At 40.4% G+C, this 24049-nt stretch overlaps 2 protein-coding genes across 4 annotated transcripts in view; both read left to right on the top strand.

Moving 5' to 3' along the window:
* The first annotated feature begins 142 nt into the window (after positions 1 to 142).
* Positions 143 to 19383, top strand: ASB11 (ankyrin repeat and SOCS box containing 11). 2 transcript variants are annotated; one of them, XM_063449125.1, is made up of 7 exons: positions 143 to 341; positions 8272 to 8351; positions 8581 to 8688; positions 14705 to 14855; positions 17212 to 17346; positions 17815 to 18006; positions 18519 to 19383. In XM_063449125.1, the coding sequence occupies exons 1-7, from the start codon at positions 164 to 166 to the stop codon at positions 18641 to 18643; spliced, it is 969 nt and encodes a 322-aa protein (XP_063305195.1). In that variant the 5' UTR covers positions 143 to 163; the 3' UTR covers positions 18644 to 19383. The 2 variants fall into 2 exon arrangements, with proteins under 2 accessions (XP_063305195.1, XP_063305204.1); XM_063449134.1 differs by lacking the exon at positions 143 to 341 and adding an exon at positions 3295 to 3437.
* A 3582-nt stretch (positions 19384 to 22965) lies between these two features.
* The window catches only part of ASB9 (ankyrin repeat and SOCS box containing 9), a 38117-nt gene continuing 37033 nt past the window's right edge, over positions 22966 to 24049 (top strand). The window contains exon 1 of one of the 2 annotated variants that reach the window (XM_063449084.1): positions 22966 to 23036. In XM_063449084.1, coding sequence (XP_063305154.1) covers positions 22989 to 23036 — 48 coding nt within the window. In that variant the 5' untranslated portion in view covers positions 22966 to 22988. The remainder of the gene's footprint in view (positions 23037 to 24049) is intronic. The other variant, XM_063449102.1, reaches the window with a different exon arrangement.

Genomic DNA, 24049 nt, shown 5'->3' with positions numbered 1-24049 from the left:
CGATGTCCTAATTCCCGATACCCCCTAACATCGTAAACACTGTTAATTCCAATATTCCTTTTTGACTTAAGGGAAACAGCAGTGGAAAGTTCTAAAATAGATTCTGTACTGCTCCAAAAATAGACTGCCACAGAGAGAGCTTTTCACCCTGAGTACTACTACAATGGAGGCTAGTTCCATTCTCCTTGCTTTTAGTAACATTTATGTAACGATATTTGCATTGTTTTGTTTTAAACTTTTAATTAAGGTGTCCCTGGCTCTTCTGACTCATTTTTACATCGTTAGGGGAAACCGGAAAGAGGCTGCAAGAATAGCAGAGGAGATCTATGGAATAGTCCAAGGTAATATATACAAAAAAAAAGTTTTTTCTTTCTTATTTTCTCCGCTAATAGTGAGTTATACCATATTGCAGATAGGCAAAGTGGGAAAACAATGTACATTTTGCTTGGAAACAGAATATTCTTTAAAAGTCTGCAAAGCTCTTCTGTGTGTATTCTTGAACTTTTTATTGTAAATGCAGAATATTTGTTCACCTGTCTTGAAATCCCTGACCTTCTTCTCACTTCTTCTGAGGCGAACAAGAAGGATACATCATTAAAGGTCCGGAATTCCTTAATAAGCTAGAATAATAAATTGGCATTTTCTAAACATTTGAGATGTGCAATAAAATCACTATGGTATTTTTCTCCCAGATTTGTCAACCCACAACATATTTTCTTTTCAGACCACAAATATTAACTAAATAGAAACACGAGTTTTAGTGGTTAGGAAGGGGCATGGGAATTTTATGTACAGTTCAAGTCAAGACGGAAACCTTCGTTTTGTGACAATTTGAAAGGTGACAAGTTGCCTCTAGGATCAAGACTTTCTCAGTTACATTGTTTCCTGATTACGGATGTGACTGTGTCTACCTTCTCAATAGGACCCTTTGGGTCCAACTAGCTAATAATATTTAGAAAGCACTCCCAGAAACTGCTAAATAATAATTAGAATACTAATAAACAGTATTATACCTATCTTGACTCCCCCCTCCCCCATATTTTTACAGTACAGTCCATCTTAATCCCAGAATACTGCATTCTTTTTTTGAGAATGATTACCCTTTCTCCAGCAATACAGCTGTGGAATAAAGAATGTGTCAATTAAAAGTTAAAGGAACACTATAGCGTTAGACATATGAAGCTGTATTCCTAGTGTTATAGTGTCGCTCTGCCTCCGCGTCCCCCTTCACAACCCATGTTGAAATGGTTAAAAATGTGTTTTTCATTAACCTGTTTACGTCTCCCCCTCCAATGACGTCACGCTGATGTGGGATACTAATTCGCATGCACGGCGTGCATTATACCTTCTCTATAGGAACTGTAATGTTTTATATTTCAGGATTAAGGAGACAGGAATACTGCACCCAGACCACTTCAATGAGATGATGTGATCTAAATACCTAATAACTTCCAAAAAAACAACAACCCACTGTTTAGTTGATATACCCTCAATGAATACATGTATATCAGAGGCTTCTCATTGAGAATATGGCCCCCACGCGCACACGCGCCAGCTACTGCACGTGCATGCACAATGTTGCGTGCATGCGCTCTAAACTCCATAGGCCTCAATTGCCCGTAGCACCTGCCTTGCAAACCCTTCTCATTAAGCTGCATTGGGAAGCATGCGATTAGAAGGGGGAGGCCCTGCAGCTTGCAAGATGTTTTTAGATAAAAAAAACAAAACATTTGAAAATTAATCGTGAATGCATGTTTTAATTGGGGGTATATCTTCTAATTAGTATTTTTTTTGTATTTGAGCTGTGGAGTGTCCCTTTTACTCTCTAATATTTACCCATGCTTGAGTGTGTATAACTCGGTTTGTAAAATATACGTTATCCATAAACTATGGATATACTATGGAGAGATGCAAATGACGGAAATTCAGAAGTGAACATATGTTATTTTATTTTGTTTTTCAAAAAAGAAAAATTATAAGGGATACAGAGAGGAAAAGTGAGTTATGCAAAAAATAAATAAAAGGGAAGAATAAATTCATTGAAACTGAGTATTCACTTAAAAGAGCACTATATTTTAAAGTAGTTAAAGTATTACTATAGGGTCAGGAACACAAACATGTATTCCTGACCCTATAGTGTTAACACCACCATCTAGCCCCACTGTGCCCCTCATGCCTCCATAAATATAGCAACATTGAACTGTATTCAAGCCAGAAGCTGTAACGCTGCATGCTGTTAGACTCAGAAAAACAAACAGTCTGCTGACATCATCAGAAGAGAGAGCTTGATCCAATCACAGTGCTTCCCCATAGGATTGGCTGAGACTGACAAAGAGGCAGATCAGTGGCAGAGCCAGCATGATTCAAACACAGCCCTGGCCAATCAGCATCTCCTCATAGAGATTAATTGAATCAATGAATCTCTATAAGGAAAGTTCAGTGTCTGCATGCAAAATGAGGAGATAATGAATGTTTGGATGCATTTTAGGCAGCCATGACCCAGGAAGGATCTCTAAAAGCTATCTGAGGAGTGGCCACTGAAAAGACAGTGCTTACAGCAAAAAGCCTGAAGGTAATGATTCTACTCACCAGAACAAATTCAATAAGCTGTAGTTGTTCTGGTGGCTATAGTGTCCCTTTAAATCACTTTTAACCCCTTAAGGACCAAACTTCTGGAATAAAAGGGAATCATCACATGTCACACATGTCATGTGTCCTTAAGGGGTTAAACATTTTACCAGGGCCCACCTCCATTGCCAGAGGCTAGAGGTCCCTCAGCAGGAATTTCTGTTCAATCTTGCAGAAATTAGCAGGAATTCATGTTACTCTAACATGTTGTTATTCAAAAAAAATAGTGTATTGCATTCCACTCTCATGTTATTGAGCCATAAACCTAGAGATAAGAGTGCCTCAAGGGGCCTCCTGGCACTATAACAACTTAATTTTGATTACGTTTTTTGGTGCCTGGAGTGTCCCTTTAAGTATGAGAGACTCCTGAAAATGTCTTATAACAGTGTTTCTGACCACAGAAAATCCTCTGATCTATCAGTTGTCCACAGAGTGCATCAATTACATCAGTCAAAATGCACACTTTATTACACAAAAATGTGATGTTCATTCATAAATAGTTATCTTGGTTTAAACATTTTTTAAAAGTTCCCCATGTAAGTAAAACTGAGTTTGGTGTAGAATTGAATACACAGAAGTGCTGAGACCTGATACATTGCTGCTGTGTGGCAGCTACTGACCCAAGTCAGTCATGTGATAAGCTATAAGCAGCTGCACTAGAAGCGACACAATGTCAGAACATACAGCTCTAGCTCGCTGTGTGAACGTACAGATCTCTAAACGAAATCAGCTGGCTGGAATTACATCCTTACCGTGGCCATTAAGAAATGCTCTGTATGGTAATCATATCTGCCATACATTTCAGGGAGGTATGTTACTTGAATGTAATGTTTCCTGACGTCAGTGTCAAAACAATGTGCATGCTCAGAATTCTATTACCTGACAAATGTAGCATGTTGTTCTGCGCACATATATCTATGAAATGCTGTATGGAGCATTAAAAAAAGTGCTGCCATGCAGTATGATATAGAATGGAAAATTAATTTGTCTAGAGAGGGTTTATACACTAGACAGTGAATCGAAAGTAAAATCGATGAAATTCAAATTGATATTAAAGTGGCTATGTCATCTCAAACGTATCTTTCTATTATTCTATTGTTTCTTCTTCTTTTTTTCTTTCAGGATCTGTTCTTCTGAAATGTCTTTCTTTAAAACAGAGAAAATGCAGTGCTTACAATAATGCCTGGGTACACCTCCAGTGGCAGTTAAACAGAAGGCCACTAGAGGTGCTTCCTCTGGTTAGTGCTGCACAACATGACTGATGTTTGCATGGTGACGCTAAACTTTCCCCATAGAGATGCATTGATACAATGCATCTCTATGAGGAGATGTTGATTGGCCAGGGTGGCATTTGGCTCCATCTCTGCCTTTTCTATGGGAAAGGATTGGATTGGGGTCAATTCTGATGATATTAGCCAAGAAGGCAGATTTGGGGCAGGGCCAACGCTATTATAAACGTGAGTTTTATTACTTTTTAAGGGGGACAAGCCACCTAAATGGTGATTTTATTTTTTTAATTAACATGCTTATACCGCCACGATAGCTGGTACAAGCCAATGGAATAATACAAGATAAACAGTAGCATGGCAAGCGTTAACAGCACAAATTTTATAGGTCAGGTTAGGTAGAACTGGCTATAACCTTAATTTCAACCAGGCTAATAGTTGTAAAGAGTAAGATAGACAGGTTAAGAAAGATCTGAAACATTCTAAGACTAATCATGGTTTAAGCCTATGAGGTTAGCTGAGCTTCTGGGGCTGATTGTGTGAGCGTAGGTATGGTGTCAATGCCTGTTGCCCTGTGCCCTTAGTGTAGCAAGTGAAGTTATCAGGGGGTTAAGTGGCATAATAGCAAGAGATATGATGAGGCATTGCTATGTTACATGCTTTGGAGTTGCGTGTGTGTATAAAGAGGTTTGTACATGAGGGTTTCCAGTCCCAACTTGTGAGTTCCCTTTTAACCTATGCCCAATGCAGGGAGAGGTGTCAGAGGTGTTTGGCAGTCCTGCTGGGGGGTTGTTGGCTACAGCGTCCGCTTTACCGGCACAGGCAGGTGGAGTCCCTCTTTAGCACTCTGGGGCTTTCCGCTGTGTCAGGTAAGTACGGAGCTGTGAGGGTAGCTTGCTAGTGTGTGGTCACTTTATGGGTCTCTGCTTCAACCCGGTGCTTTGAGAGGCTTGTGGGCCACCTCTGGTTGGGATCTGTATGCGGTGCGGTCTTGCCTGTTTGAGCACGGGCTGCAGGGGTCTCCTTCTCCGGCGCCATTTTGTGGGTCCCCTCAGGTGAGGGCCTTTGTGTCTGCAGTGGGAACTTGCGAGTTATCCGGCGAGTATGTGCGCTGGTGCCTTGGCTTGTCACGCTCTGCTGGCCAATTTCGCCCAGAAGGCGTTGAGTAGGGCATCGAGCTTGGTTAACGTTTGGTGCCTGTCTGTTTGGTGGTTGTGGTTACATGTGGCGTCAGCCATATTGCAGGCCCGTGTAGCAGAGGGCTGCCTGTGCGGTCCCGTTATAAGTGGATTACCCCTACCGGTCCTGAGAGGGGGGGAACAGGTAGCTGGTGGTTTGGTGTCTCCGGCGTAGGGGAGAGGAGAGCGGCCATCTCCCCCCAGCTCCATCCACTGCAGGCTACCGCCTGCTGCCTCGGTTACATGGTTGTGGGATGCACTCAAGTTTGGTATCAGGTGATTCACCGGGTGGCCCCCGACATGGGTAACGTATCCCGGTGTCATTACAGGCTTGTAAACAGTGAGTTTTTCCCTTTGAAGCAGTTTGTTTGGCGGGAGCTTCTCCACCATGCGGCTGCTCCATTTGCATTTGTGTTCATGACCCTATAGTGTTCCTTTAAGAAGACACTCTAAGCACCAAAAACAACCGTTAACAGAGCAGGAGATAATGACTTTTAAAATAAACACACTGTGCTGTAAAAAGTACAAAATTCCATGGTGGCTGTGTATGTCTCAGCGAGGGGAGGTGTGGCTAGTGCTGTATAAACAGAACAAAAAAGGGAATTAACTCTTAAATGACTGAGAACTGAGCAGTGAGACTGTATGAGGCATGATCAATACACCAATACTGCTTTATTAAGCTGAAGTTGTTTTGGTGCTTAGAAAGTACATTTTAGGTTATAAATATATAATATGTTGAACCATCCATAAGTGAACACATTTCCAACAAATGTCCTGCAATATGTAGGTGGAATACTAGTAATCAACGCTTTAGTGAATTAGATTTTATGTTTTATTATTGCAATTTGGGACACATTAATTTTGAATATTTAGGACACTTTAATATTGAAATGCACATTTTACTTGGATGTCAATGTCTACATTTTCCTTTGTACGTTCAGTTACAAATTCACAATAAGCCGGTGACCTTTAAGATATGTTCTCACTACCAAGAATATTGTGTCTTTAATTTTCACAAGATCTGTCACATCTTTAGAAAATGATATGGAACCCAACAGGCAAAGCTAAAAGTGACCCTGAACTATTGTTGTATTTATACAACGTTGAGGAATGTTTAGATTTTTTACTTCTCATAGTGTTTGCAATATTGCTACATGTTATGGGAACAAAGATATGTTTTGTATTCTTCAAATTTCTCACACCGAGTATCAGTAAATGTTTCCAGATGAATGCTGTGCTAACAAAATATTTTAGGAACCATTCAAGTGATGGTACATGCAGTGCCAATTACAATCAATTCCTTTCAAAAGCCAAAACTCAGAATGAACCTGCTTCCTTTCAAGATACCCATGACTAGAATAATATAAGTGGAAACATTGTTTTTGTGCTACCCACTTTGTGTTTTAAATTCATTCTGCATTCCTATAGCACCAAGTACTCTCCCTCTGCAAACAAACATACTTCATTAACATCATCACCACCTTCTCCCATGATTCCAAGCACATCTTCCATACCTTAAATATATGCCATGTCACTCAAACACCAACAAAATTCAGCTTTTGAGTCTGCAGCCTGGTCCACTGGAAACATTAAAACTCTTAAAGGATCACTATAGTGTCAGGAAAACTAAGCGGTTTTCCTGACACTGTAGTGCCCTGAGGGTGCCCCCGCCCTCAGGGTCCCCCTCCCGTGGTGCTGAAGGGGTTAAAACCCCTTCAGCAGCTTACCTTTTTCCAGCGCTGGTGACCTCTCCTCCCCCGCCGACGTCAGCGGAGCCGAATGCGCATGCGCAGCAAGTGCCGCGCGTGCGCATTTAAGCTGTCAATAGGAAAGCATTTTTCAATGCTTTCCTATGTACGCTCTGCGTGACAGAGGCATAATATGCCTCCAGTGTTGCAGATGCGCCTCTAGTGGCTGTCCGGAAGACGGCCACTAGAGGCTGGCTTAACCCTGCAATGTAAACATAGCCGTTTCTCTGACCTGGCACCCAGACCACTTCATTGAGCTGAAGTGGTCTGGTTGACTATAGTGTCCCTTTAAGCTCCAGCCCTGATACTCAGCCTATTCCTCACAATGTGTCAATGGGAGTGAGTATATGTGAATGGACCATACCATTTACCCTTTAACTAAAGCCCCTGGACCTTTGGCCACCCACATCAGCTTACATCAGCATTTGTCTGATTTTTTTGACTTTATTCACTTCTTCTTTCATTAAAAAGTTACCGACTCCACAAATGTGGTCTTTGTCGAGACTATTGAATAGTGTATGTAATTAACAGCAGCTGAAAGAAAGAAAATACATGTGGATGTTTTCTCTTTGTGTAGTTCATTGTTCAATGTCTGCATTTACCTGTCCATTTTTAAAGACAATTGACCTTACCAATGCCTTTCATTCTGGACTGTTATCATTGTAAGCATGTATATCTGTTTGGTATCATAATTTTATTATGTTTAGTTTTATTCATTATCTTGACAAAATTATCACCTTTCCTTTTAATTTAACTCACTTATTGCAAGCTCTCTATCTTTATTTTTATTAGTACTTAAGTTTGAGTGTCACTAGCCCCCTCTTTCCTTCTATTTGAGGGAAAACACTAAAATTCACTGATGTATATTTTAAAATAAATATGACTGCAAATATTATTCGAGTTAAATGGACACTGTAACTACCTTGTCTCAGTGAAATATCGTAACACTGAATGCAGGGACAGTACCAGAGGACTCCAAGCACTCAAACGATTTTTGAACAGTTTGACACTAGATATGGTTTCCTGGCCACCTATAACCCCACCTTCATTTGAGGTATGATTAAGGCTGGATTACTCTTCCTTCTAGCCATACCAAGTCATACAAGCAGTAGGCATTGTGATTGGCTGAAAGCGATCACTTGACTCAACCAATCGCAGCCACCCATTGCTGCTCAAGTTTATGTTTCCTCATTACATCAAGCAGCACAGAAGGGATGGGTTAATGGGGACTCTCATATAGTATTAGAACATTAAAAAACTGATTAACGCTCAATGGAAGGAAGGTGCCGGGGGACTCCAGACACTATAACACTATAGCCACTTCAATGAGATTACGTAGTTACTGAGCCTACAGGGTCCGTTTTAATTTAATTTTATAGGAACATATATTGTTTTCAGGACTGCTTGAAATTGAGTGTTTTATATTGTCATTTATGTATAGAATGATGTGTTATACTGATTAATAAATGTTATTATTTTATTTTTTTACAGGATCTTGGGCAGATCGCTCACCACTTCATGAAGCAGCATATCATGGACGTCTCCTTGCTCTAAAAACCTTGATTGCACAGGTAAACTAAAACTGCAAAGAACAGTATTTTATATTACTTTATATCAGTTTTACTCATACAGAACAATTTGTATTCTAGACATTTGGTACTACACACTGCTCGGTAAATGAGGAAATTATGTTCATGGACCATATGTTAATATCATTGTGCTTATTACTTGAACACTTTACGTTTTGTGTGTTTTGTTTTATTACTATTTAAATAAAAAGCTGTTTTTCCTATATTTTAGGGATTTAATGTAAACATATTGACGATAGACAGAGTTTCACCTCTCCACGAAGCCTGTTTAGGGGGCCATGTTTCCTGCGCAAAGGTTTTACTGGAGAACGGAGCACATGTGAGTCATTTTACCAAGATTTATACTCCTACACAAACTATTTCAGGTCAAAGAAGGGAATGACAATTAATAATTACTGCAATGCAGCATAATCACCTAAACAAAAGACTTATGAGCATGCAGGCTACAAATCCCCCAAAAAATCCAGTTGCATGGGGTGTTTTTTGCAATAATTTACATAAGACATTTTTTTTGCGGAGCCCACTGGTAAATCTTCTTCATTTTGTTTTGGAATCAGAATTCTTCTAATCTCCGATTAATTCCATATGCAATGAAATGTTATGCATTTATTCTCTAAGAGACAGGTAAGTGGCTTGAACACCTAACCTCTCAATAGTTTGCCATATGTAATAAGTAGCCCATCTGAGCCAAATATCTTCTTAAAAGAAGTGGCCATTTTTGCCTCCCTAATGTCCTTCTTCATAGGGCCATTAAGCATCTTTCCTTGGACATTTGTCAATGCAGTAAGGCCTACTTGTTGCAATAGGCATAGGGTTATAGATGTCTTCAAAAACCTCATGAAAGTAGTGGCTGTTTCTCTCTGTATGCAGTATGATCATGTTGTTGAGTCCTTACAGACCAAAATTATGAGTGCATGAGTTTTTTTTTTTTTACTTCAGAGGTAATAGAGTAGATTAACTGAGATTGATGTCTGTCTAAAAGGAAAGTATCCAGAAAGAGCTTCATGTCAATGTAGACGTCTTTGGTTACATTTGCTGCATTTGAAAAGTGCTGCATGGAATTGAAAATGAAAAGCAAATCCTTCTTCTTGTCTTTGACCATATAGGTTATAACATGACCCCTTAGAAGAGCTTTAGAGTACTTCCAAACAGCATAGGATTGTTAGTGTTCTACAGAGTGTCGTGCGCTAGTGATGTCGCGAACACAACATTTTCGGTTCGCGAATGGCGAACGCGAACCGCCATAGACTTCAAAGGGCAGGCGAATTTTAAAACCCACAGGGACTCTTTCTGGCCACAATAGTGATGGAAAAGTTGTTTTAAGGGGACTAACACCTGGACTGTGGCATGCCGGAGGGGGATCCATGGCAAAACTCCCATGGAAAATTACACAGTTGATGCAGAGTCTGGTTTTAATCCATAAAGGGCATAAATCACCTAACATTCCTAAATCACAATGGATATGGATTGACACCTGACATATGACATATTGACACCTTGACATATGGATTGACACCTGTCCTCAGAGATCCTGATACACACTGACACAGACCAGAATAGGGACTGTTCCCCCTACATAGGGTCACTTGGCAGATATGCCAATGCTGCATCCTTTCCGACTTGTTGTAATTTGGTAACATTTGAGCCACTTTCTGCTTATACCGGGGGTCTAGTAGCGTGGACACCCAGTACAGGTTGTTCTCCTTCAGCCTTTTTATACGAGGGTCCCTCAACAGGCACGACAGCATGAAACAAGGCTGGATGCCGAGCTACTCATTCCCCGTTCCTCCTCCTCAGTGATCTCAATGAAGGTATGTTCTTCCCCCCCAGCCACGTACAACACCACGGGTACCAGATAGGTGACAACGAGCACCCTGGGATGCCTGTTGTGGTTGGTCCTCCTCCTCCTCCTCAAAGCCACATTCCTCCTCTGACTCCTCTTCCTCACAATCCTCTTCCAGCGTTGCCACAGGTCCAGCAAGCGATGCTGATAAGGCTGTTTATGGTGGTGATGGTGACCACAACTCTTCCTCTTCCTCTTCCTCTTCACGCTCATCTACGGCCTGATCCAGCACTCTTCGCAGGGCACGCTCCAGCATGAGCGTCCAGTAACATGGCAAAAAAATTCCCAGCTCCCCAGAGGCTGTCCTAGCACCCCGGTCATACAAATATTCATTAACGGCTTTTTCTTGTTGGAGCAGGCGGTCGAACATTAGGAGTGTTGAATTCCAACGTGTTGGGCTGTCGCAAATCAAGCGCCTCACTGGCATGTTGTTTCGCCGCTGGATATCTGCAAAGAGCACCATGGCCGTGTAGGAACGCCTGAAATGGCCACACACCTTCCTGGCCTGCTTCAGGACGTCCTGTAAGTCTGTGTACTTATGCACAAAGCATTGTACGATCAGATTACACACATGTGCCATGCATGGCACATGTGTCAAATTGACCAACTTCAATGCCGCCAACAAATTTGTTCCGTTGTCACAAATCACTTTGCCGATATCCAGTTGCTGCGGAGTCAGACACTTTTCCACCTGTGCGTTCAGGGCGGACAGGAGTGCTTGTCCGGTGTGACTCTCTGCTTTCAAGCAAGTCAAACCCAAGACGGCGTGACACTGCCGTATCCGGGATGTGGAATAGTACCTGGGGAGCTGGGGGGGTGCCTTTGATGTGGAGCAAGACGCAGCAGTAGAAGAGGACTCAGCCAAGGAGGTTATGGAAGAGGATGGAGTAGGAGGAGTAGAGGAGGTGGCGGTGTCACCAACTCCTCTGCAGAGCCACGCATTCCATGCTTGGCAGCCGTCAGCAGGTTTACCCAATGCGCAGTGTAAGTGATATACCTGCCCTGACCATGCTTTGCAGACCAGGTATCAGTGGTCAGATGGACCCTTGCCCCAACACTGTGTGCCAGACATGCCATTACTTCCTTTTGCACAATCGAGTACAGGTTGGGGATTGCCTTTTGTGCAAATAAATTTTGGCCGGGTACCTTCCACTGCGGTATCCCAATAGCCACAAATTTTTTGAACGCCTCAGACTCCACCAGCTTGTATGGTAAAAGCTGGCGGGCTAATAGTTCAGACAAGCCAGCTGACAGACGCTGGGCAAGGGGGTGACTTTCTGACATTGGCTTCTTACGCTCAAACATGTCCTTGACAGACACCTGACTGTGGGCAGATGAGCGGGAACCGCTCAAGGCGAGAGACGGAGTGGCGGATGGTTGAGAGGGGGCAAGGAGGACACCAGTGGTTGACGTGGCTGAAGATGCTGGACCAGGAGGAGGATGGCGGCTTCGAGTTTGTGTGCTGCTTGTACTCATGTGTTTATCCCATAGGCGTTTGTGATGTGCGATCATGTGCCTACGCAAAGCCGTTGTACCTAGGTGGGTGTTGGACTTCCCACGACTCAGTTTCTTTTGGCACAGGTTGCAAATGGCATCGCTGTTGTCAGAGGCAGACACACAAAAAAAATGCCACACTGCTGAGCTCTGCAATGACGGCATTCTGGTGGTGGACACAGCATGCGTTGATTGGCGTGCTGTCGGGCTGACCCCGGGTGCCGATGCATGCTGTCTGACTGTGCCACTAGCTCCTTGCGACGACCTTCCCCTGCTTCCAACTCGTCTCCTCCTCCTCTCTGTCTCCCCATCTGAACTTTCGCCCTGTTCTTCTTCTTGCCGAGCGGGCACCCACGTGACATCCATGGATGCATCGTCATCATCAACCGCTTCACTTGTATCTGCCAACTCAGCAAAGGAAGCAGCAGCGGGTACAACATCATCATCATCACACCGTACGTCCATGTCTGTAATGCTGCCTGACTGAGACATATCCCAGTTATCTACATCCTCTGGCAATAATGGTTGCACATCACTCATTTCTTCAAACGGATGTGTAAATAACTCCTCTGACAGATAAAGTGAAGCGGCTGTGATGCTAGTGTTGGTGGTGGCGGCAGGCGGGTGAGTGGTATCTTGAGAGGTGCCCGAAGCTAAGCTGGAGGAGGATGGTGCGTCAAGGTTCCGAGCGGAAGCTGTAGAAGATTGGGTGTCCTGTATTAGCCAGTCAACTATGTCCTCAGAGGGTACGTGGCCTCTGAAAATTGGGCATTATTCTAGGGCAAAAGTGAATCACAGCACCACGACCACGACAGCCCCTGCGGGGTGGCCTGCCTCTGCCTGTCATTTTTTTTGGATTAGTGGTACTATGCGTGCAAGCTACTGTGAGACCAGATATGAGTGGCAATGTGCACTGGCAGAGGTTGGCAGAGTACACGCTGTAGGCCTGACACCCGCTTGAAGACAAGTAACTGCTATTCAATCTATAACAGTGAAAAAAGTTTTTGGGTTTTAAATGCATGCTATTGTGACACCAGATATGAGTGGAAATGTGCACTTGCAGAGGTTGGCAGAGTACACGCTGAAGGCCTGACACCCGCTTGAAGGACACTGACTGCTATTAGCTTACAGTGAAAAACTTTTTTGTTTTTAAAGGCACGCTATTGTGACACAAGATATGAGTGGCAAAGTGGACTGGCAGAAGTTGGCAGAGTACACGCTGAAGGCCTGACACCCAGACTCTTGCAGACAACTAACTGCTATTCAATCTATTACAGTGAAAACATTTTTTTTTGTTTTTAAATGCAAGCTATTGTGACACTAGATATGAGTGGTGGCACTGGGCAAGTGGGCACAGTATCCACTGTGAGCCTGACACAGAAGCTGGCAGGCAGGCAACTGCAATGACATTACACACAAAAAAAAAACAGACTGATGTTCTATCCCTAAAAAGGGCTTTTTGGGGTGCTGTCCTTACAGCAGAGATCAGATGAGTCCTTCAGGACTGTAGTGGACACTGAATACCCTAGCCTAGCTATCCATTTCCCTATCAAATGAGCAGCAGCTACACTTTCCCTCCTCTATCTAAGAATGCAGCTTCAGAATGAATCTAAAATGGATGCTGTACAGGAGGTGGGAGGGTCTGGAAGGGAGGGTCTGCTGCTAATTTGCTGGAATGTGTCTGCTGACCGTGAGGCACAGAGTCAAAGTTTACTCAATGATGATGAATAGGGGGCGGATCGAACCGCGCATGTGTTCGCCCGCCGTGGCAAACGCGAACACGCTATGTTCGCCAGGAATTATTCGCCAGCGGATGTAACAGTTCGGTACATCACTATCGTTCACATAGATGGGCCATGCTGTTCTCCGCATTGTAGCATTGTTCTGAACAACTCTTGTTGTATATAAAAAGCAGGAACCACAAATGTTTTTGTGTTGTTTTGATTTAGAATTGTTGTAGAGGTCTTCATGGCGATTTCAAGTTCCTCTTCTGTCATTGGGGTTCCTAGTGTATAATATGTTTGCACACGGTTTTGGCCAGGGATGTTGCAACAGCATTTAAATGCTGGGAAGGGTGCAGCAACATTATGTGATATTATGTAAGAGGCCATATGGTGTACCTTACTGGATGTGTCCAATATTTTGGCAATGTTGGATTTTAAACATCCTCCTTGAACAAAGAATATTTTTTTGTAGCATTTGAAAGCTTTGTTGTAAATGGAATTTATATTTTGATACTATCCTGTGTAGGAATATTGGGTCTAAGTTTGTTCTAATTTAGAGATTTGTTCCATAAGGGATTTGTGGCTGTGTCTCTTGCTTTTTGTGTTCTACTCTCTGTGAGAGAATGGAGCTTCCATCTTTCTATATCAGGTAATTTTGTTGAGAGGGATTGGTTAAATCTCCATGTCATAAGCAGGCTTGTAGATTGGGGAGGATATGGTCATGGTGATGGTTGCGTGGTAAAAGTAGGCACTTGCGTTATATCCTGACAAATTGGAAATTGTGTTAAATCCTGACAGATTGTAGGTGTGGTAAATAGTTATTTGAGAGGAAGTTGTTCCCCATCCGCAAATATTGAGTTAGGCATGGAGAAAAATATCTTAGTCCTTCCCACTGTTGTGAAGGGTCTCTCACCAGTCACCAGTCAACATGTTCATGCAATAATTTCTTTATTGTGTGTAGGATGTAAAAAGGAGGTTGCTGAGATCCTTGAATAATTATTTAGTCTAGGGTTCAAATTGATATTTAAGTCATCCCCAACTTTTAAAAGTTCCTCTTTATACATATGTAAGCTACATAGTGCCAAAGCTAGAACTTTAAATTTAAAATTAGATGGAGTCATATGAGTTGTGCCGATGACTATGTAGGGCAAATACAGTAAATTACAAATTTCATGTAATAGCATATATAGACTATCTTTGAAGAGTAACTTCTTATGAACAACTCAAAATAGACTGCATTCAAAGACTTAAATGCCATGTTATTTACTTTCCAGATTAATTTAGCGACAGTTGATGGAATTACCCCTCTGTACAATGCCTGCATCTGTGGAAGTGTTGCTTGTGTCACCATGTTATTAGAATACAGAGCGGATCCAGAACTGGAAACTCAGATGGTCTTTCCACTTCACGAAGCAGTTATTCGAGGTACAATATGTTCATTTAAGATTCCTCTTCTGCAACTGTCACTAGTCTAATACTATCCTTACCTTTTTGTGTCATTTTACCCCACTCCCTCTAGCATATAAGCTCATTGAGCAGGGCTCTCAACCCCTCTGTTCCTGTGTGTCCAACTTGTCTGGTTACAACTACATGTCTGTTCGTCCACCCATTGTAAAGCGCTGCGGAATTTGATGGCGCTATATAAACAACATAATAATAATAATTTCCTATATTCAGTGGCGTACACACAATACATGGGGCCCCGGTGCAAAACTGATCCGTGGCCCACTTCCTCCCCGATTCGTCCCCCCCCCCGACACATACATACAGACACAGACATACATAGAGGCATACATACACACAGACAGACACACACATACATACACACAGACAGACACATACATACAGTCAGGTCCATAAATATTGGGACATCGACACAATTCTAATCTTTTTGGCTCTATACACCAACACAATGGGTTTGAAATGAAACAAACAAGATGTGATTTATCTGCAGACTTTCAGCTTTAATTTGAGGGTATTTACATCCAAATCAGGTGAACGGTGTAGGGATTACAACAGTTTGTAGATGTGCCTCCCACTTTTTAAGGGACCAAAAGTAATGGGACAGATTAACAGTCATAATTCAAACTTTCACTTGGTTGCAAATCCTTTGCAGTCAATTACAGCCTGAAGTCTGGAACACATAGACATCACCAGATGCTGGGTTTCATCCCTGGTGATGCTCAGCCAGGCCTCTACTGCAACTGTCTTCAGTTCCTGATTGTTCTTGGGGCATTTTCCCTTCAGTGTTGTCTTCATCAAGTGAAATGCATGCTCAATCGGATTCAGGTCAGGTGATTGACTTGGTCATTGCATAACATTCCACTTCTTTCCCTTAAAAAACTCTTTGGTTGCTTTTGCAGTATACTTCGGGTCATTGTCCATCTGCACTGTGAAGCGCCGTCCAATGAGTTCTGAAGCATTTGGCTGAACATGAGCAGATAATATTGCCCGAAATACTTCAGAATCCATCCTGCTGCTTTTGTCAGCAGTCACATCATCAATAAATACAAGAGAACCTGTTCCATTGGCAGCCATACATGCCCACACCATGACACTACCACCACCATGCTTCACTGATGAGGTGGTATGATTTGGATCATGAGCAGTTCCTTTCCTTCTCCATACTCTTCTCTCCCCATCTTCTCTCCCCCTCAAGTTGAGCTTGGTCTCATCTGTCCATAGGATGTAGTTCCAGAACTGTGAAGGATTTTTAGATGTTGTTTGGCAAACTCTAATCTGGCCTTCCTGTTTTTGAGGCTCACCAATGGTTTACATCTTGTGGTGAACCCTCTGTATTCATTCTGGTGAAGTCTTCTCTTGATTGTTGACTTTGACACACATATACCTACCTCCTGGAGAGTGTTCTTGATCTGGCCAACTGTTGTGAAGGGTGTTTTCTTCACCAGGGAAAGAATTCTTCAGTCATCCACCACAGTTGTTTTCCGTGGTCTTCCGGGTCTTTTGGTGTTGCTGAGCTCACCGATGCGTTCTTTATTTTTTTATGCAAAGGTGGGAAATGAGCAAGGGAAATTTTGATGGGGTAAAAACATCCATGCCTTGTTGATTTGCTGGGTGTATGGAAGACAGTTGGGGTTCTGGAATCTCTTATCCACTTAGAGCACATCTAAGAGGATCTGTACTTCAAAAACAGAGCTCCTGGTGGCTTGAAGTATAGTGACGTGTGATGACCACAGAGCAAGCCATGATACAGCTGTGATAGAGTTTGGTTAAGTCCTGCTCTCTGCAGCTACCTTGTGTTACTGGTCATCATGCATGAGGTGCCTTCCCCAAGTAAGCCAGCAGGTAGGGAACCCAAGAAATTGTAAAAAAAAAAAACATATTATAAAGGAAAGGAGGAAATTGGCATGGGGGAGAGAATGGGCCACTGACAGGGACAGAATGGTACATGGGGGAGAGAAGACAGAAAGGGGGATATGTGTGAGGAGGAGAAAGGGCCATTTAAGGGGAGAGGAAGTGTCATGACAAGTATTGACTTTGATGGCAAGAGAGTCATGTGGCAAGTGTGGAGACATTACATGGATAATGGAGGAAGGGACAAGGGAAGAGGTGACATGGATGAGAAGAGGATGGGGTATGGGGAAAAATGGGAAGTCGAAGACATGGATAAGGAGAAAGGGGGTTCTGAGATAGTTGAGAAGTCAAAGGGGCCTAGAGACATCTGTAGACATGTGACCTGCAGAAAGAGACTATGTTTGTGTCTACCTTTATAGTGAATGTTCCTCATTATGAAACTTTTTTTTTTTCCCCTCTGTCCCAGGTCACAGAGAATGTGCAGAAGTATTAATTGCTTATGGAATGGATATCAATAAAGAAGTTTATAATCTTGGCACTCCACTATACTTGGCGTGTGTCCACCAGAGAACAGACTGTGCCAAAAAACTTCTCGAATTAGGTAATAGGGTAACCCTATTTCCATCAGTTAAAAATAATAACCAACTGATACTGAAATCAAGTTATCCTCATTTTGTGTGCTGTGCACATGGATGAATATTATTGAATAGGGCTTTATATATCACAAAATAAAACAAGACTGCCACCAGATTAGAATATTCAGGCTCACAGTTATAGACGATGATCAGTGATATTCACTAGAGTTTTAATTGTCAAGAATTCAAACTGAATTAAAAATGAATTTCACATTTTTAGTCGAAATAGCCAAAGTACTTGGAGAGTTTTACTACTCTTCAATAGTGCCATAAAATAAAAAAATTCACTTACGTTTTGTTAAAATTAGTTGAGTCTTAAAATGTGTTTGTTTACGAATCCTTAGTAAAATACCAATCAACTATAGTTATGAAAAGACAATCAACCATTTGGTAGTAAAATTTCAGCACATTTATAAATTTTCTCTTTGTGTTAGGTGCAAACGTGAACAGCGGGAAGCAGCGGGACACACCTTTACACGCTGCAGCTAGGAAAACCAGTGGAGAAATTGTGACATTTTTAATTGATTATGGTGCTAATGTTAAGTCTAAAAATGCAGACGGGAAGTATCCAGTTGAACTTGCAGAACCCCGAAGTCTGATAGAACAAACTCTTTTAATTGGAGAAGGTATGAATATTTGATATCAGATTTGTCTAAATATGACAATCCAGCTTTTCTTGAACTACCGTTCTCACAATTCTCTAACAGCTGTACATATAAGAGCAATCATTTTTAATTTGTTTAGTTAACATGTTTTTCATGTCCATTTAATTGACTCAAGTCAATCAACTTCAACCCTTGTACGCATCTCTATCCCTGTATCTGCTGATCCATAAAATTGCGGAAATTTTTTTTAAACGTGACTCAAAAAAGGAAAAAATCTTTCTTGATTTTTAAATTCATGTTTTTGTCTTGGCTCAACATTCCACTAAAATGCCCATAATAACTATTATAGCATGATTATACCGTTTTGCCAAAAAAATATTGTCGACATCTAGTGAATTTCATACAAATGCTTTAGGAATAGAATTCAATATCTTTATTGCAAGTACTAATTTTCTTTTACAATCTTGAAAGCCTTTTTTGTCAGAGATATTTGCATAAATATTATATGTTTTAATTATTATATCTATTTCTAGGACCAGCTGCCCTGTCCCAACTTTGTCGTCTTTGCATCCGAAAATGGTTGGGATCATCTTGTCTTAAGACAGTGCCCAGGCTACATTTACCAGACCGATTAGAACAATTCCTATTATATCGGTAGAGCTTCCAAAAATATCTTCCTTGTTTGGTGGAATGTTTTATTGGTTGTCCTGTGGCTTGGAATATCTGAAATTCTACAAGTGCTTCAGTCATGTGAACAATAATTTAAAGGAAAGCTACAGTATAGAAAATGCTTTATTTACTTAATTGGAAGTTGTGCTGAATTGACAGACAAATTACAATGTAGAGGCTAATGTAGCACAAATTAAACAATTCTACAGCTTTACTTTATCTTAAATGTTTCTACTTTAGCCTATATTTTGCCATTTTTAATGTTATTTTACTACAATTTGATAATCTAATATATTAACAGGGTTATTTACTAAACTGAGAATTGTCAGAAATGTAAAGTGATTTCAAAGTGATTACACAAAATAAACAAATTGGAAAAATTCCTCAAGTCAGCTAAGCTTCCAGTTCGGCTGCTTTATCCTTAAAGGGAAACTCCACTGCCCTAACAAAATAATATATAAACAATCACTGTTTAGTATGTATACCCCATTTATTCGTGCATTTTATTGCAGGTATATCTACGCCAGCTTGTAAAAGCTGCAGATCTCTTGCCTGTAGCCTTTCAAGCTCTCCCCTTCTAACCCCGACTTTCTGTGTCTGTCCAATCACAGACTTCCCAATGCAGCTCAATGAGAAGTCTTTGCAAAGCAGGTGCTCTAGCAATTGCTGCTTCTTGAGTTTAGCCCCACTGAGCTACCCGAACCAGGAAGTAGCAGGACCTGCTGTCTGACTGACCAGGTTAATTTTTAAAAGTGCCAATTTCTATTGAAATCTACTCTTCTCGTAAAATAAAAAAAAGAGGACACACTCTTCACACATAGAGCATTTCGGCAAGTTAAAGTGCTTCATGGGTCTGGAGTGTACCTTTAAATTTGAAATTCACTTTGAATTCCTGACAATTCTTACTTTAGTAAATAATATGCATAGCTCATATGTAAACCATATTTATTTTTTATCAGAAATCTATCCTGTCTGATTTCTAAATTCCCTTACTGTAATTCCTATAGTAGATGTTACTGCAAACAAGAAGATGCATAAGAAATCAATTCTCTGAAAGAAAGAGGGGGGTTGGGTTATTTAATAATTTAAATTGATTATAGTGAGTGAATATGTGTATTACAAATTGTTTATGTAAACAAAGTGGAATTTATTGTAAAATACAGCCATGTTGTAAAATTAGCCTTGTCAAAATTGCAGTTTGATCCATTTTGACATCATGATGATGGATTCTCAATATTATATTGGCAAAATAGTTATTTTTTTGGCCTAATGTGGTGATGATGGTATGCACCTAGATGCTATTTCATTAAAATTAGTGATAATTTTAGTGCCATTTTGAGCATTAAAATTGCTGAATAATTATTGTAAGGATTTCACATTCTATAGAGGCAAAAGTGCCATGCCAAAGGAGAGAAATGCTATATTCAAACGTGTGGTCTCACTGGACCAGAGACTCAACAACTGCTCAAGGTAACTGAGGAGGTAGATACTACAGGTTTCATTGAGATTTTGGACTGCCTAAATCCCTTTCAGTAGCCGTTTTATGGTGGACAATGTCATAAATCCACCTAGCTAGGTGACTGATACCCTATGCATTCTTGCACAAAATATTAATATTTTTTTTTTGGCTTTTATTATTGTATGTTTTTTATCTGAATTTCTACATTTGTTATATTAAAGTGTTTCAATCTGCACTATTATGTTTTTCTGTTTTCTTGTGCTGCTTATTGAAATACAAAAATGATGACTGAATATGCAAATCGATCTTTGATTTTTGACAAAGGTTTTACATTATTAGCCAGTGCCCCTCATATCTATATGCCAAGGTGTACACAGGTTTGCTCAAGATGTGTATTAGAATGGGAAACTATGAATACCAATTTTGGCCAATCTTTTAGCCAATTAGTGTTGTCCGGGTTACATGAAACTCACATTGATGTTACAGTGTTAATTCCGCGTTATCAGTGCACCTGATGTGGACGAGTTCCCTGGGCACCTGGAAGAGTCTGGGTTTATATCTAACTATTCACAAACTTTAATATTAAACTAGAGATTGGCCGCAGGGCACAGAGAGCTGCAGAGACCATTAGACTTGTACATGGTGAAAATATATGGCACGGCTGAATCAACTGGAATACACAAGGATACTCACTGCAAGCCTTACACTCTCAGGTACATACACGCCACACAATGCCAGACATGCACATGCAGGTACCATTATACACTGCTAGACACACTGTGATTGTGCATTGTGTTTCACTGTACATAAGTGTGTTTGTATATATGTGCATGTATATATGTGTGTATGTTTGTGCTTGCATTTGTGTGTTTCCAAATTGGCAACATGGGTGCAATGTGAGGGTAATATGGTATGGGTAATGTCACAATGTAATGTGTCAACATATACAATATACATTGGGAGATGTGTGTGTGTGTGTGTATATGTATGTATGTATGTATGTATGTGTGTATATATATATATATATATATATATATATATATATATATATATATATATATATAAATGAAACCACATACACTGAGTGAATGTTGGACAATGTATAGATGAGTGAATGTTGGACAATGTATAGGTGAGACGATTATAGACTATTAGAGTTGTAAATACATTTCAAAAACCCTCAGTTTTCTTATCTGTAACCTAATTGGTAAATGTTTTTTGTTTTTTTTATTTCTGTCCATACAAATGTACGTTTTTGTTTCTATCAATTAATACACTATTTAGGCATACTGAAACGAAAAATACATTTCAACATTTCTTTCCAGGACACCCAAAATACTCGGATTCTGGGGATGGGTTTTCTGCAAACTGCTTGGTGGTAATGAAGGGGTTAAAAGCGACTGGGCAACAATAGCTGCTCAGTGACGAGTGTATTATAACAGTGAACAGCCAGTGCACAAGATTCTATTCACAGTGTTGCATGTGAGGGTTTGGGGGGTAATCAGCCTTCTTGCACACCACCCCCATAAGTCCCGAGGCTATGGTCATAGATTTAATATTGGCACCAGAGAGTGCATTGGCGATAAGGGACCCGTTTTGTGACTGGTTTCAGCTGTTGTTTTGATGGGATTATTTCTAAATATTGGCTTGTGCTCATACAAGATCCTTGGTTGGGATTTAGTTTATCGAGATGTCCACGTTATACCTTCAGGGAACTAATTTGAAAAATTTAGTAGTCCCATCCAAATTAACACAGAGAGATGAGAACCGGTATTACAGGTTCCAGGTGTCTTTTTGCGACCAAATGGTCTTAACAAGGAATTTTATTTTTTCTATTTAATATTTCCTATTCACCAATCACATCTTGTATTATGTATCATTCATTATGTTTCATGCAATATTTGTTATATTGGATTGATTTTTGCAATGATGTTTGTAATTATGTCTACCCGCTTCTGAATATGACTTGAAATCCCTCAAGTGCTTCAGTCATGTGAACAATAATTTTAAAGGAAAGCTACAGTATAGAAAATGCTTTATTTACTTAATTGGAAGTTGTGCTGAATTGACAGACAAATTGCATTGTAGAGGCTAATGTAGCACATACACATAGTGTGAATGTATATGTGTAATATATATATTTTTTATGTTTTATAGTAAATTGCATTTTATTTTATTTATACATTTTTAGTGTTGAGATTCTTGTGGTGAAGTTCCTATAAGAATGAATTGGGATGCCCTGCTTTTGAGGAAACCCTGTCCCTTAACCCCTTGAGGACCAAACTTCTGGAATAAAAGGGAATCATGACATGTCACACATGTCATGTGTCCTTAAGGGGTTAAAAAATAAATTGGGAAACCTTGTTTTTTTTTTTTTTTAACCTATCCCCTTTTTTGGGCTGTGTGGTGTATCACCAAATTAATACATATATTACACAAGGTTTGTCTACATTAAAAGGTATTTATTTGAAGGCAACAACACAATACTATTAATTTATCACAAACACGGAGCAACAACCCTTTTTAATCTCTCTCTCTCTCTCTCTCTCTCTCTCTCTCTCTCTCACATCCACCAAGGAAGAAAAGGATTAAAGGAAGCAACAGACAGATTTCCTGCCTGGCAATCTCTTATATACCCTTAGTTGAGATGATGTGTTTTACATCACATCCTGGTCATGCATCACTTGATTGTAATTGACATGCAATTGTGGGAGGGAAGGAAATATTCTTAACCCTCCTTAAAGGAAGACAAGTTACCACAGGCTGTATTAAAAAGAACCAGTTTGACTACTTTGTATCAGCAGATCTTAACAAAGTTTCCAAGTGAAACAAAACACTTCGAATAAGCTACTACAAACTTTACGCTGTTGATCACATGTGGAGCAGACTTATTATCAATCTGTGGCTGCTTGTTCTATTGTGGGTACGAGCATCTATACTTTGAATACCCACAAACTGTGGATCTCTTGTAAGCTGAATGTATCCCTTATGTTGGAGAACCAGCTTTCACCTGGAGTATTATCAACCGCAGTTTGTCCAGATTGTTTAGACCAGGGGTAGACAACCTTCGGCATGCCAGATGTTTTGGACTTCACCTCCAATGATGCTTTCCCAGAATTATGACTGTAAGAACATTATCGGAGATATAGTCCACAACATCTGAGGTGCTGAAGGCTGCCTACTCCTGGCTTACCTAAATGCTTAGATTGCCTATACCAGACTATAGACCTCTATACCAAGTATTTCTATACCTGGTAGCTGTTTACATTCACGCTCACTAGGACTTTAATGCATGAACTCTGTATGATTTTACGTGCTTTCTCTCCTGTAATCTCATACTGCTCAAATTGCTTATCTCCATGATGTCACATCCTTCTAAGTATCCGTACATGCTTATAATAACTTGTCTAATAAATATTTGTATTGTATATATATTTATTTGTTTATATATTATATCCACAAAGTCACCTATATTTAGTGGGTTGACAGCCAGTATTGCTTATTTTAATAATTGATTATCATTACACACTATTTTGCTGTTTTATATATAAAAGGTAATAAGCCTACCTCATCTCATGCTAATGTTGGGCTCATTTTGACCCCCACTGGCTGTTTTTTTGTTGTTTGTTTTTTTAACTATTGTTGATCCTAGTAGGCACACAGTCTAAAAAGAGCATTTATCAACAGCTTTTTGCTGTTTAAATTGTTAAGATCAATTAAAGAGGTTTATGTCTTTGATAAATTGCATTGATTCGCCAAATCCGATATTAACAATGCTAAGTAAATGTATACATTTTTTTTATATTTTTCAAAATATATATTATTCATACTGATATTAATACACTTCTACTTGTCATCCTAAGAACTGATGTTCAGACGAGGAGAGAGTCCATATTTTTAAATAGTATTTTAAGAAAATACATTCATTCGCAAGCA

The sequence above is a fragment of the Pelobates fuscus genome, chromosome 1 (assembly GCF_036172605.1).
Source record: "Pelobates fuscus isolate aPelFus1 chromosome 1, aPelFus1.pri, whole genome shotgun sequence".
In the NCBI taxonomy this organism is placed as follows: domain Eukaryota; kingdom Metazoa; phylum Chordata; class Amphibia; order Anura; family Pelobatidae; genus Pelobates; species Pelobates fuscus.
The sequence above is the reverse complement of the archived record's forward strand: the minus strand, read 5'-3'. Positions and strand labels throughout refer to the sequence as shown.

What these genes read in the sequence shown, in the direction of transcription:
- ASB11 (XM_063449125.1), top strand. Translation starts at nt 164, where the DNA reads ATGGAGGCTAGTTCCATTCTCCTTGCTTTTAGTAACATTTATGTAACG. An exon ending in TCACGAAGCAGTTATTCGAG is followed by an intron (nt 14,856 to 17,211) that starts GTACAATATGTT and finishes CCTCTGTCCCAG; the next exon opens with GTCACAGAGAATGTGCAGAA. An exon ending in CAAAAAACTTCTCGAATTAG is followed by an intron (nt 17,347 to 17,814) that starts GTAATAGGGTAA and finishes TCTTTGTGTTAG; the next exon opens with GTGCAAACGTGAACAGCGGG.